The sequence below is a fragment of the Acanthaster planci genome, linkage group LG18, assembly GCF_054643075.1.
Source record: "Acanthaster planci isolate LZ-2023a linkage group LG18, COTS_SCS, whole genome shotgun sequence".
NCBI lineage: Eukaryota > Metazoa > Echinodermata > Asteroidea > Valvatida > Acanthasteridae > Acanthaster > Acanthaster planci.
In genome coordinates this window covers 2,764,120-2,776,333 of record NC_141794.1, presented here as the reverse complement: position 1 = coordinate 2,776,333, position 12,214 = coordinate 2,764,120, and the positions used below count along the sequence as shown (strand labels likewise).

At 44.6% G+C, this 12,214-nt stretch overlaps 1 protein-coding gene across 1 annotated transcript; it reads left to right on the top strand.

Annotated features, from left to right (window-relative positions):
* The first annotated feature begins 2,629 nt into the window (after positions 1-2,629).
* On the top strand, positions 2,630-11,429 carry LOC110978011 (monocarboxylate transporter 13-like). Its single transcript, XM_022232638.2, has 6 exons — positions 2,630-3,042; positions 6,224-6,523; positions 7,097-7,476; positions 8,327-8,552; positions 8,961-9,104; positions 9,642-11,429. The coding sequence occupies exons 1-6, from the start codon at positions 2,904-2,906 to the stop codon at positions 9,920-9,922; spliced, it is 1,470 nt and encodes a 489-aa protein (XP_022088330.2). The 5' UTR covers positions 2,630-2,903; the 3' UTR covers positions 9,923-11,429.
* The last annotated feature ends 785 nt before the right edge of the window (positions 11,430-12,214 follow it).

The window sequence follows — 12,214 nt, the reverse complement described above, 5'->3', positions numbered from 1 at the left end:
TGACACGGCATATATACTAACCCTATGTGGTACAAGGTCAACGCCTACAACGTGATCGGCATGAGATACGGTAACTCTGCCAGTGGTAGACCACTCAATGAAGTGTATAGCCATTGGGGATTTTCATTATGTGGGTGTGGTTGATTGTATAAGACAAGTCAAGTGCCTAGGTCAAGGACGCAAGGTTCTTGCCGAACGTTTAGTTAAACTTTGGAAGCTCCATATGGGTATACATGGCATTCTGTACGTCAAGAGAAGGGCAGTCACTGTGGTGTAAGGGTTATTTGTCCGGGGGGCATCCAGGGGTGCACACATTTGTTTCAAGGGGCACCAAAAGACAATGAGCTGCAGCAGAGGTGTTCACGGATTCAAAATGGAGGGGGGGACCTGGGGACACGGGCATTCGTCTGGGGTTGGGGCACCTCCCCCCCCCCGAGTTACGCCACTTGGCGAGGGTCATCTAGTATCCAACTGTCGAGCGATGCGTACGCGTAGGCGCTATCACTCATGGTTGTTCGAGTTGCGCGCAAGGAATGCCCAGTCTCTCTGGTTGACCTGCCACCAAGACTGGATTTAAGCATGCCTTATGCTTGGGTAGCGCCCTCTGCTGTTACTGCTATTCGGCTGTATGAGCTACCAAGTAAGTCTAGTCTTGACCGCGCTCTACTTGAAGACTAAATACACTCACCGAACCGAACGTACAGTGAAATTAATCCGAATAGAACTGAAACGTAATGACGTCACACTCTAGGAGCTCGATGGATCAATTCTCACCTAACTGTCACATTGGAAAGTGCACATCGCAAATACACACAGCGTAATTAATTATGCTACATCCCCATTAAGATTCTGAAAGAGGTGTCAGCCAAAATATTTTTTCCGTAAGAGGGAATTTAAGGGAGACGTCCCAAAAGCAATGCAATATGTTGCTTGTTTAGGCGTATCTATGCAGTTCTTGTGTCTGAAACGTAGTCGCTTTCGAGATAGCTACAGCCTCTCCCATGCCCCCACCCTCCTCGCATGACCCCCCCCTCAAAAGTTAAGCCTGGAGTAAAGTGCCCTGGGGCGTCAAAGATTGTGACCTAAACAAATGTGCGAACTGCTTTAGGCTTTAATTTCCTCGCACATGCACGCTGTCGCACAGTCATGCAAGGTCACGCTCGACATGCCATGTAATATCAGGCAACTTCAACTTGACGGACACGGCCACTTCATTTTAGGCTCAGTGCTGTAAATGCATAGTGGCCGGCTTCTCCAGTAGGTCGGTTTTTCGAGGTCATGTGTGATACACATGCAAACCATGGCATAAACCCGGCGCATGCACTATATACGGTTCAGCGCTTCTTGTCCAAAAGGCCACTCAGTTTTCTTTTGAGTGCGAGGGTTGCCATCACAATCATGGCAGAAGAGGCACCCGGGGGTTCAGTATACACATTTCAAGGAGGCACCGAAAATTAATTTAACAGCACCTGATTAACATGCTGGACCGAGGCTAGCTGCAGCAGCTACCGGTCTTCAGCTAATCGCACACGTTTAAACAGCTGTTTAACGTGCGCGATTAGCCCATGCCGGATATTTAAGTTTTGTCAGGCCAATAGCAATGCTTTAACCTGAATTAGGTGTCGGCGATAAGGCGACAATGAAACACACTTACCTACCTTTGCTAAGCCTCTGTTGATCACAGTGTCGGTTTCAGTGACTATCGTCCATAAATCATTCTACGACAATTTCCTTTAAATCAGTGATTATTGTGTTATATTTTAGATAAATGAACAATTTTTAGTGAAGTTCTTTTCTGTAGCTAAGAGGAAAACGCAAAACGGCATTCTATCAACTTCGAGTCCTGCTTGATTTGTGCACTGAATGGGCATCGTTTCCTCAACCTTCGGGTCCCTATTTTCGGAGGAGACTATCATCATACGGGACGGGAACCAGTCTATACAGTGACATGAACATACTATTTTAGTTGGGTCACATGATATTGAAACCTTTAAGCTCTCAGCTCAGGCTCCGTCATGTCAATTTTCATTATGCCATTCTGAGGGCATCATTAGGAGCCTCAACTTGAATGGGCCGCGGTGTTCAGTTACACTATTTTTCAGAATCAGGAAGCTAAGCCGAACTTTGAACCTTAATGTACTTAGTACGAACACATGTACATGTATTTCAGTAGGGGGGTCTATATTTCTGCAATAGATGTTTCGGGCATTTTCTTTCCTTTCTCAAATTTGGTTGTAATTCAGACCGTGGCTGAAATCTGGCTAAACATGAAATGCCTTAAGCTTCTGCATATAACATCACCCTAACAATTGTCAGGTAAAGCGTAGAAGGTAAAACGGGCAACGGCAAGTTTCCGTAAAATGGATATATCTTTTATGCAGTTAAAAATGAATTTCAAAAATGCTACGAGAAGGCTAGAGGCTAACGGTGGAGCGTATTCTTATTTCCGACGAATCGACAAAGAAAGGAAACCATAGATTAGGGGACTGATACGGGAGTGGCTTGTTAAAAGAGCACAATCACGGCGCCATTTTAAAAATTTTATTTAGCAAACGGAAAAGTACAGGAAAGTCGGACCACGTATGCTCCTGCTTACAACTGAGGAAATCCAATTGACTGATGCAATGCCAGCGCTGTGTAAGGACAAGGCCAGATCATTGATTGTTTGCTACCGTGTGATCATGCCCTAGTCGTGCACTTGAACACATGCGCACAAAACGTCATAATAATTGCGGTGGTCACGGGACAGCGGCCAAGTACGCGTCCGAGTCGCCCAGCGGCTGCCAACGTCGAATGCTCCCTACTCAGACCGCGCATAGTGAAGGAGTATTATTAAACAGCTCACCGCTGCAGTGAGTGTGCGTGTACGCCCCGATCAAATATACAGCATAACCTCGATCAACATGGCGTCAAGGTACTGGAAGTATATCATCGCTGTTGCCGTCTTCATGCAATATCTGGTGTCCCTCGGCCCCCTGTACAACTACAGTGTCTTTTTAGGGCCACTGCAGACCGAGTTTAAGACCAGTGCCGTTTTGACAGGTAGGGCCTATGTCAAATACATCTCGATCATGTCATGATGGTGTGATAATAATTGTAGCTGTTTAGGAAAACGCGCGAGCTAGGAGAGTTTCCACGGTTGCTTTAAGGCCTGTGATTGTAAGAAAACTGGGCTTGATCGGTTTAAGAACCGGGCAGAGATGCATTTTATATTGCAAGAGAACAAACTCATCGAAAAGGTATACTTTCTCTTGACGATAATAATGGATGGCTTCATCCGAGAGTATAGTGAACAAACAGATCTGTTTTATAAAGAGCTAGGCTGAACGTAGCGGTCGGGGAAAGTATAATTAATGTTGTGCGGCATAGATTAAATTGTCCCTATATGTACAAACATCAGACTGACCGTGTCCACACGTGTATCCACGGCTTTGTTTGCCCTCTGCAAAGAAGAATTCCGGAGGCGCGTGGCCCCCGTGTAGGTGTATTTTTTAAATGGCATTCCTCCAAAAAACTACACACGCCCCTAATTCTAACACTATTTCGAGTGGGCTTTTCAGAAGTATGTTTTCACTTCGGGGCCAATTTCACACCTCTCCCAAGGTCTCTAAGATTTAGAATACCAAATTGTCCATAAATTTTGTTTGGAGATGATTTTATGTCTACATAGATCATTAAGTGAAGACGTTATTGCCATTATGGCCGTGTAAATTCGTACCCATGTTTGATGTATTTTTTTATTTCAATTTTGGGCAAAAATCTGAAAGAAGAAATTACCCCATTGACCATTATTTTGGTATTTGTTGGTTTCATTTGATCTATTCTCAGTGGTTTGGGAATACAGTGTAGTCGCAAGATTTCCATGGGGGCTCAAATTCAACTCCTTCCCCATTCTTTAGATAGAGTTGAAGAGAAAAATCGGGACGCTGGGGATGGCAAAATTGTTAAAACTAATTTTTTGTATTGAGCAAAATATGTATTATGAAAATATATTTAAACTTAATAGTAATACAAGATAATATGGTATTTACAAAGCGTACAAAGGCGCTACGTCACTACTATCCCTGTTCATCAGGCCCAGAAACATTCCCAAGTCCATTTCATCTCCCATGGGAGCATATTGCTCGATTCTCCATATTTAGGTGCAAATCTTTTCTTTCAATTAAACACAACCATCCTTGCCCTCACAGGCACTCATTGGTGAAGAGAGACATTTAAAATTTTCAATGGCCGAAATTTTAAGTTGAGAAAACGTGTGCCCCGGTTGAGGTTCAGTGGCTATCATTTTACCCCCTCCTTCATTTAAATGAAGAGTTCCACCCTGCTCCCCCCTTATAAATGCTGAATACGCCCCTTAAAAACCCGCACAGAGACCTTATCGGGATCGGCGTGGTATTGCATCATCCTACTGTTTGCCCATGTAAACATCTGAATGAATGATGCGGGTTGACCCGCAGTCTGTACAAAATCTTAAACCAGGTTTGGTCATAATGCGCACGGGTCGGTAGCTTTCAATGGAATACAGCCCCCGTACCTGGGCTTCTTTCAGCAGAAAATCGACACACACACAAAAAATAAAATAAAATAAAAAATCATTGTAACAAAAGACCTCAGTCAAAACTGTTCACCCAACGAGTCGCTTCTAGTACTGATAGTATATACTAGTTTATAACTTGTAATTCCTACCAAATCAAATAAATTTATTAAGTCCTGTTATGCATGTTGCCAAAAGGTTTTCACATCAGCGACTCTTCAGTCGGCTCAAAATGAAACACCCACAGAACAAGAGAAAAAGAGACAAAAACTTATTTAACCTGAATAAGGCAACGTTCTAACACACCAATAAAGTAACGTTCATGTTGTCTGCAAACTATTCAGGACATTAATATACTGAATGCAATCAAGTTGATGTTGTTCCCTGCACTGTTTAAACATGTTTTTTTGTTCCCACAACAGTCATTTCTATATCCAACGGGGCTGAATTTATCCTCGAATTTTGTCCTCCCCCCAATCTTCGTTCGTTTCAATTGCCCCTGAGGCCTACAGGGTGCTACCCGGGGCAGTTAAGGATGCAAATTAAACCAGTGTGTTAAACCATAGACAAGAGTAACATCTACGCTCACCTAAGAAAACCAGAATCAGTGAAAACTCTCAACACTGTCCTTGGTGTCTGGGATGCACGTTATAGAGCTGAGTTTACCAGCAGTCATTGTCTATTCAATTTAACCGGGTAATCCAATATCGATCATTTTTAGGGTACTGTTTTCATCCAGGTATCACGGATCTCTCCGTTTTGTGAGCCTATTTTAATGACTAGCATTCCTGAGCCTTTTTACAAGACAGCGCAATGTGGGTCCCAGCTACAGGCGCGCAAATTATTGTGGAGTGCTTATGCAGTAGCGTGCGCTTATTACGAGCCCATAAGGTTGCACTACACCAAATACGCGCCTATAAAAAACAGTGCAAAATCAGACCGAAATAGCGCCGCCTGTTGACGCTCGGGAAGAGAGTTTTCTTTTTCACTGGAAATTCAAGATTATGGCCAGAACAACACTTTCGTTTCAATTTTAATTTTAAGCCACGATTTGTTTATTCGCCTTTCCCCAAAGATACCCCCATGATAGTAGTAAAACTATGCGCTCAGCTCTGAATGTACATGGAGCCCGCCCCCATCCAACATAGGCCCGCAATTTAGGGCTTTTTGTGAAAGAAGCACCCCGAACTGGGAAATATCAGTCCCAAATTCGGAATTTATAGAAATATTTCTATGACACCTCCTGGTTATGGCATATCTTATTGTAAAAGCCCCGTGGGATCACAAACTATAAATGAGCTCGCGCGGAGAAATACAACCATTTGGTGGAATACACCCATAATACGGGCGATTCACAGTAGTGCGCCTCCAAGAGTCTGCACTGCGTTGGCCGATCACAGTGCCCGAATCTGTCGACCCTTTCTAAACGCGCATTGGGTCGACAGATCTCGCGCATTGTGACAGGCCAACGTGGTGGAAACTCTTTGAGGCGCACTACTGTGAAACACCTGTATTCTTATTTGCGTGGGATTTATCAAATGAGGGCTCGAAGGAATCACGTCATGCGTCATACCGAAAATCCTCACATCTTGTTAGCCCTTTAGAAAGGAGTGTAGGGGACGGGCAAACTAAACTTCACTCTTAAATAATCTACAATTTATGGTAGCCTCGTCGTTTTGCTGTTATCAGGATGGGTGGGCTCGTTGGCCGCTGCCATGCTTGGTACCCTGTCTCCCTTCACGGCAATCCTGTCCTGGAAGATTGGCAACGTGCGCGTGGTCTTCCTCGGGGTTATTCTGTCGGCGGCCGGATACCTGTCCACCTCCTTCATCTCTTCGCTGCCCCAAGCCTACCTGACGTTTGGGTTACTGACGGGAGTGGGCGCAGGGTTCATGGTCTGTGGGTCTGCCAGTGTGCTGATGGATTGGTACCTGGGACAAGGGGGCGCCTGTCGGTCAACAGGGGGCGCCATGATCGGCTCCTCCGCTGGTACGTAAATATTCTGCTGAAGCCGTGTCCGAATACGGGCGTTTCACAGTAGTGCACCTACAAGAGTTTGCAACGCGTTGACCACCCGTAGTGCCCGAAATCTGTCTACCCATGCATGTTTGAAAAAGGTCGACATATTTCACGCACTGTGACTGGTCAACGCGCTGCCAACTCTTGGAGGCGCACTATGGTAACTCGTCTGTATTTCTCGGCAAAAGAGGCTGACAATAACACTCGCTTACGGAAGTTACCAGCTGCGGCTTAGATCGTCTCCCACTGACGCATGTATTATGAAATGTTCCATAATAACATAGCAAGTTTTTTGAACATGACATCAATGGCATAACCCAACTACTAGAAGTTACATCACCCTTGACAAAACAAGGAGGAGTATCAAATTAAAGCTTAAGTGCATGATACATATTCCTCAATCTGCCACGGGATTGTTTGTGCAGAGCCCTTGCTATTGCGTGTATTAGGCCTACATTACAAGTATTACATATAAACTACTTTACGAGATAAAAGTGCCCCGCTGACCTTTAAAGTAACAGTCTTGGCATTTGTTTCTGAAAGGTGTCATGGTGGTGGGGCCTTTGGCCAATTCGTTCACCGCATCTCACGGCTGGAGGAGCACCTTCCGATTTCTCAGCGGGGTCACGCTGGGACTCGGGCTGGTGACGGCCCTGCCCTTCCTCAAGGCCGCGGAGGACCCGGCGAGTGATCAAGACTGCACCAACCCTAAACCCGAAGTTCCCGTGGAGTCTGGAGCGCCTGACCAAGGTCAGGTAGCCGATGATCAGGCACGCAGCGGCTCCGACTTAACGGGAGATGTCCCAAGTCGCGTTGGGAGTCTGAAGTCGTTCTGCGAGAAAGTGCTGAATGTCGAGGTGTGGCTGTGGGTGTCATCCATCACCACCGCTCAGCTCGGCTGGACCTTTGCCATTATCAACTTCGTAAGTATCATCGAATAGTGTGAGATTAAATAAATATCCATGCACCAGCGACACCCCTTGCTCAAAAGAATTGGTTGGATATTGGGGCCTGTTTCTTTCACGCGGCTCTAGATCGCGATCAGTGATCTGACGTTGGTTCACTGACGTCAGAACCCCCGCCCCCATGGTTAACGCGAACCAGCTTGGGGATCAATGATCGAGATCAAAATCCGTGTGAAAACAAATAGGCCCTTAGGGTTGATACCGTCAGAACGGGTGTGTGTACATGTACAAGTATGTAGCAAGTCTGATCTGAGCCAATTTGGCTCATCAGGCCCGTGTTTATTGCGGTTTCCTTGGCATTAAACGACCGAGAATATTTCTATTCCCCCCTGGATGAGATGCCAGTCCATCACAGGTTGCTTCCCTAGCTAGTGCTGGTACCCATTTGTACCAATACTTGTACCCATTTATACTTCTGGGTGGAGAGAGGCAAGCAGGGGTGAAGTGGCTTGCCAAGGGCCACAACATACTGCCAGCAGCGGGATTCGAACCTCCAACCCTATGATGGAACCTGACCCAACCACTTGGCCACACAGGGAAAGCAAAACAAATCATTGATCAGTTTGCTAATTTTATTTAACTCCAATTGACTAACAAAAAAGGGGGATTATGTATTTTGCAGCAGTTTTTTGGCTTTTTTGTTGGTTGGTTGGTTTGTTTGTAAACAGTGTAGACTCATTTATTAAGTAAAGGTGGATGGCCTTGTCTGAATATGAGAGAACTTCCGGCACATTCAATTTGTGTCTAACTGTCCGCGAAACAACCCCCAAAGCCTCTAGTCTGTCTGTTTTTCTTGCTTCACACAAAGTCGAGCTTCATGGAAGGGATCGGGCTCTCTACCGAGAGGATATCAGTGGCCCTGACCGCCTCGGGAGCTGGCGAGATCCTGGGCAAACTCACCGTTGCCGTGTTCGGGGATCGTCTGCCGTGCCTGAAGCTGTACGTGGTGGTGGTGAGCTCGGTCGGCGGGGCTGTGATTTCCGGCCTCTTCACCGTCTTTTCAGCATTCTGGAGTACGGTCGTCTTGGCAGTCGGTAAGACACCGAACAAACTGATGGCTTCCCCGTCAGGAAGCCTTGCTCACCAAATGTGTTGGACTCCCGACAGCGTGCTTTTGTCTTAGTTTACACATCGTCTTCTGAATTAGCTATATCCATTATTGATTGATTAGCACTTGTTAGTTTCATTGAGAACTGAATGATGTTTAAAAGCAGGCCTTCAAATGTTGACAGACCATTTTTGAGACACCATGAAGAATACGTAGGTAACATACATCGGTACAGTTGCCTGGATGTTGCTTAGTAACCTGTAGTCAGTTTCCAGCCAGACTGCGAGGCTAGACTCGCAACTTTGAAATTCAGGAACTTTGCAATGGTTTCTTTGATTTCTTTCTCAACGCTTCTGAATAACTGCCGTGCGTTTGTTTCCAAATACATGTATAGTTTGGGGCTTCTGTCGTGGAGGTGTTCATGGCGTGTGCTTCGCAGCTGCGGGTGAACTCTTCCAGAACTACAGCCCTCGCGCTGTTGTTGCCATCGCTGTACTCGGCTTCGGAACGGGCGTGCTGATTGGCTCTCCGTTGACAGGTACCTATAAGCCTTCTATCACTCAACCACGCCCACTATTTCACGACAAACGTGCACCAGGCTTCCAGTGTACAGGCTTTATTAGTAGAACGAAGATTACGAATGAACAGTTTCCCACATGATTTCAGGGCAGGCCTAGGCACCGGTGTTTTGTAGGCCCTAGGCACCAGTGTCTTGTATGCTTTACTCCCTTTAGCTATAAACATCTAACATGGTGGTTAGCGCTGATGTCCTGTCGATGTTCGAACGTTTAGCTATGAACAAGTCAGTGTTAAACTTAATTCCCCACGTTGGCAGTTCAAGGAGAGACATTAAAACGTTTCTTGTGTGTTGATGTTCGTGTTCTATATGGCGCACCAATTCAGAATCAAAAATACGGGTAAGCCTATTTTATCATTATCGAATTATTTTGTTACACGCCCCCAAACTTTTCATAGGCCATTTTCGCAGTGCGTAGCCTATTGTTTGTATTGTATAAAGGCCAGCCCTGCACGGCTGCTCGAAATGATGTATTTTAATACATGCGTTTGCCTGCAGGTGTATTTTACGATTTGACAGGCGACTACACCTTGAGCCTGTTCGTGGTGGTGGCGAGTTTCGTCGCGTCGGTGGTGTGTGCGCTGTTGATTCCCCTCAAGAGGGCGCTCATGTCCCGGGTATTGTGCCGCCGGAGACCAGCGGATGATGCAAGTTCACAAACCCGTGGCAACAATGTTAACAAAGACGAGGATACGAGGGCTCCACCCACAGAGGAGAATGTGCGATATCGAAGTGTGGGAGCCTCTAACATGGCATACGAGATCGAAAGCAAAATTTGAATACGACAATTACGACAAAATGATTCGTTGTGCATATTGATATCAATGGGCATCATGGGCCCTCAAGGGATTGGGTAGGAATGAATCGAAAACGTCATTGATTGTACCAAGTCATGAAATATGTTATCATATTTTCAACGCAGAATCGTAGAGGTAAGTTCGATTTTAACGGGACTTTCACCCAATGTTAAAAATAACCTCAGGTGTTTGTACATGTATATAGGATATGCGCTCATTTATTTCGTAGTTCTGGTTCTCTGTCCTTATATCGCAAGCCGCAAGCCAGGTAGCTTTTGCTCCCAGTTGGTGGTTGCTATTTGCCCGTACACTTTCAGATAATGCTCTCGCTATCAAATACTCAGGCAACTGCTGTACATTGTCAGGTGCTATTGTTTGCACCAAGAATGGATCCCCAACTTTTTTTTGGGGGGGGAAGGATGAAATTTATTACTTTTGGGGTCAAAAGATGCAACTAAATATATCTTGTTTATTTTCTGTGGCCCTTCTCAGTGGCGGAGGAATGGATATTGAACAAGGCTAACAAAAACTTGCCTCCAAAAAACCACACCACTGAAAGCTGGTCCTCCGCCATCCACCCTTGGGTTGCACCGGACGTGCTTCGGTGAAAGTCATCACGGTGAGGCGTATACACTTTGCCTCCAAGTAGAAATAACGGCTGGTGCACACGTTTAGCATACTAGTCGTTTTTTCGCTTCATTTATGAAAAGTTAACTATTGACCTATTTAATCTTTTAATTTTTATTCTACAAATAAAGGGGTTTCATGAATAAGTTGTTGCCCCCGGAAGTGATTGATACTATCTCGTATTATGTATGAAGTTATTTTTAACTTGGAAAGTTGAAGTTGGTTTAATACTGTATTAGACATTGTAATGGTTTAAATAGTCAGAAAATTCCATCATGGGAACAAAGCGAATCGCGGAAGTGTTTGCAATTTTAAACTATTCAAAATTTAATTTAGAATGATCGATTAACACATATATTGAAATTTGTTCCACTTAAATAAAGCACGCAGAAGCCAGGAGATTAGCTGAAATATTGCGAAACAAAATTCGTTTGTAAATATGCATCGTTTTGAGTGACTAAAAACTTAAGAAATCCGTAAAAACGGTTTGAAACAGCCTACTCATTGTAAAATTTAATTAAACACAATGATTTCTATAAGATTTTAGACAAAGAGATATATTTTCGACAACTGATATAGGTCACCGTAGGTCAATGGAAATAATTCACCATTTCCCTGAACGTGTATTCATAGCAAGAAAAAAAAGTTTGCCGTTGTAATAAATCGAGGCATAACAGCAGCTGTATAAAATATTTAGGCATTTGTATATACTGTATATACCTACACGTAGCGAATGTTGGATGGAAATGAAGCGTTAGGCCTATAGATCAATATCCTCTTTCGTGTTTAATATACGCAGAAGCAGCTTCCAAATTGTGATAAAACGGGTGTTGTGAGATATTAAACGAGGCTGTAAAATGGAGGAAGTGTGTGCGAAGGAGTCTTTCCTCAAAGGTCATTTTGTATACAAAATGTTTTGTCCGGCGTTGGCTAGCTATGTACATTTGCGTGTACATAAAAGCTTCATTCCTGCCCCAAACCGTTGAGTATTAACCCCATCAGCTGGGTGCACAGCTATTTTTTCTTTCGCAGGCGCAGTACATGCTTTATATACCCAGCAAGAAATGAGACCGAGGGGTACCCCCCCCCAACATATCCAATCCCTATACACATTCCAGACTATTGTTACTTAACACATCCCCCCAAGATGTCTGAAAGGAATTCCCCAGATTCCTGCGAGACAATGACCAATACAAAGCAGGGGGGGTCTCTCCGTTTCATACCTTGCTGCATATGTTGCTTTACGCGGAATACCACACAGACATGCAGTCGACACCATCAGTGTATCGCTCGGCACGTACACTGTCTTACGGTCCAAATGGATTTATAGCCTATCTATATGTTAGTCGCAGAAATATGCTAAATTTGAGTTGGCAACGGCTATCGATGTGACTGTACGGAGCTGGGGACTTTCTGCACCACCAAGAAGCAAGTTTCTTGAGTGACTGATACGAGAACTACAGTTGACTGTCTCTTCAAATGAAGATGGCGTTTACAACCGTGGAAGTAGGTGCTTATTCTTTGAAATCCCCCGGTCGCCAAAGGAAATTCTTCCGTTTGGAAACATGCATTTGGAATTCATCTCATTCATCTGGGAAGTATCATACGTAAGTTTCTAAACGATTCATCTGTTTTGCAAAATTGTTA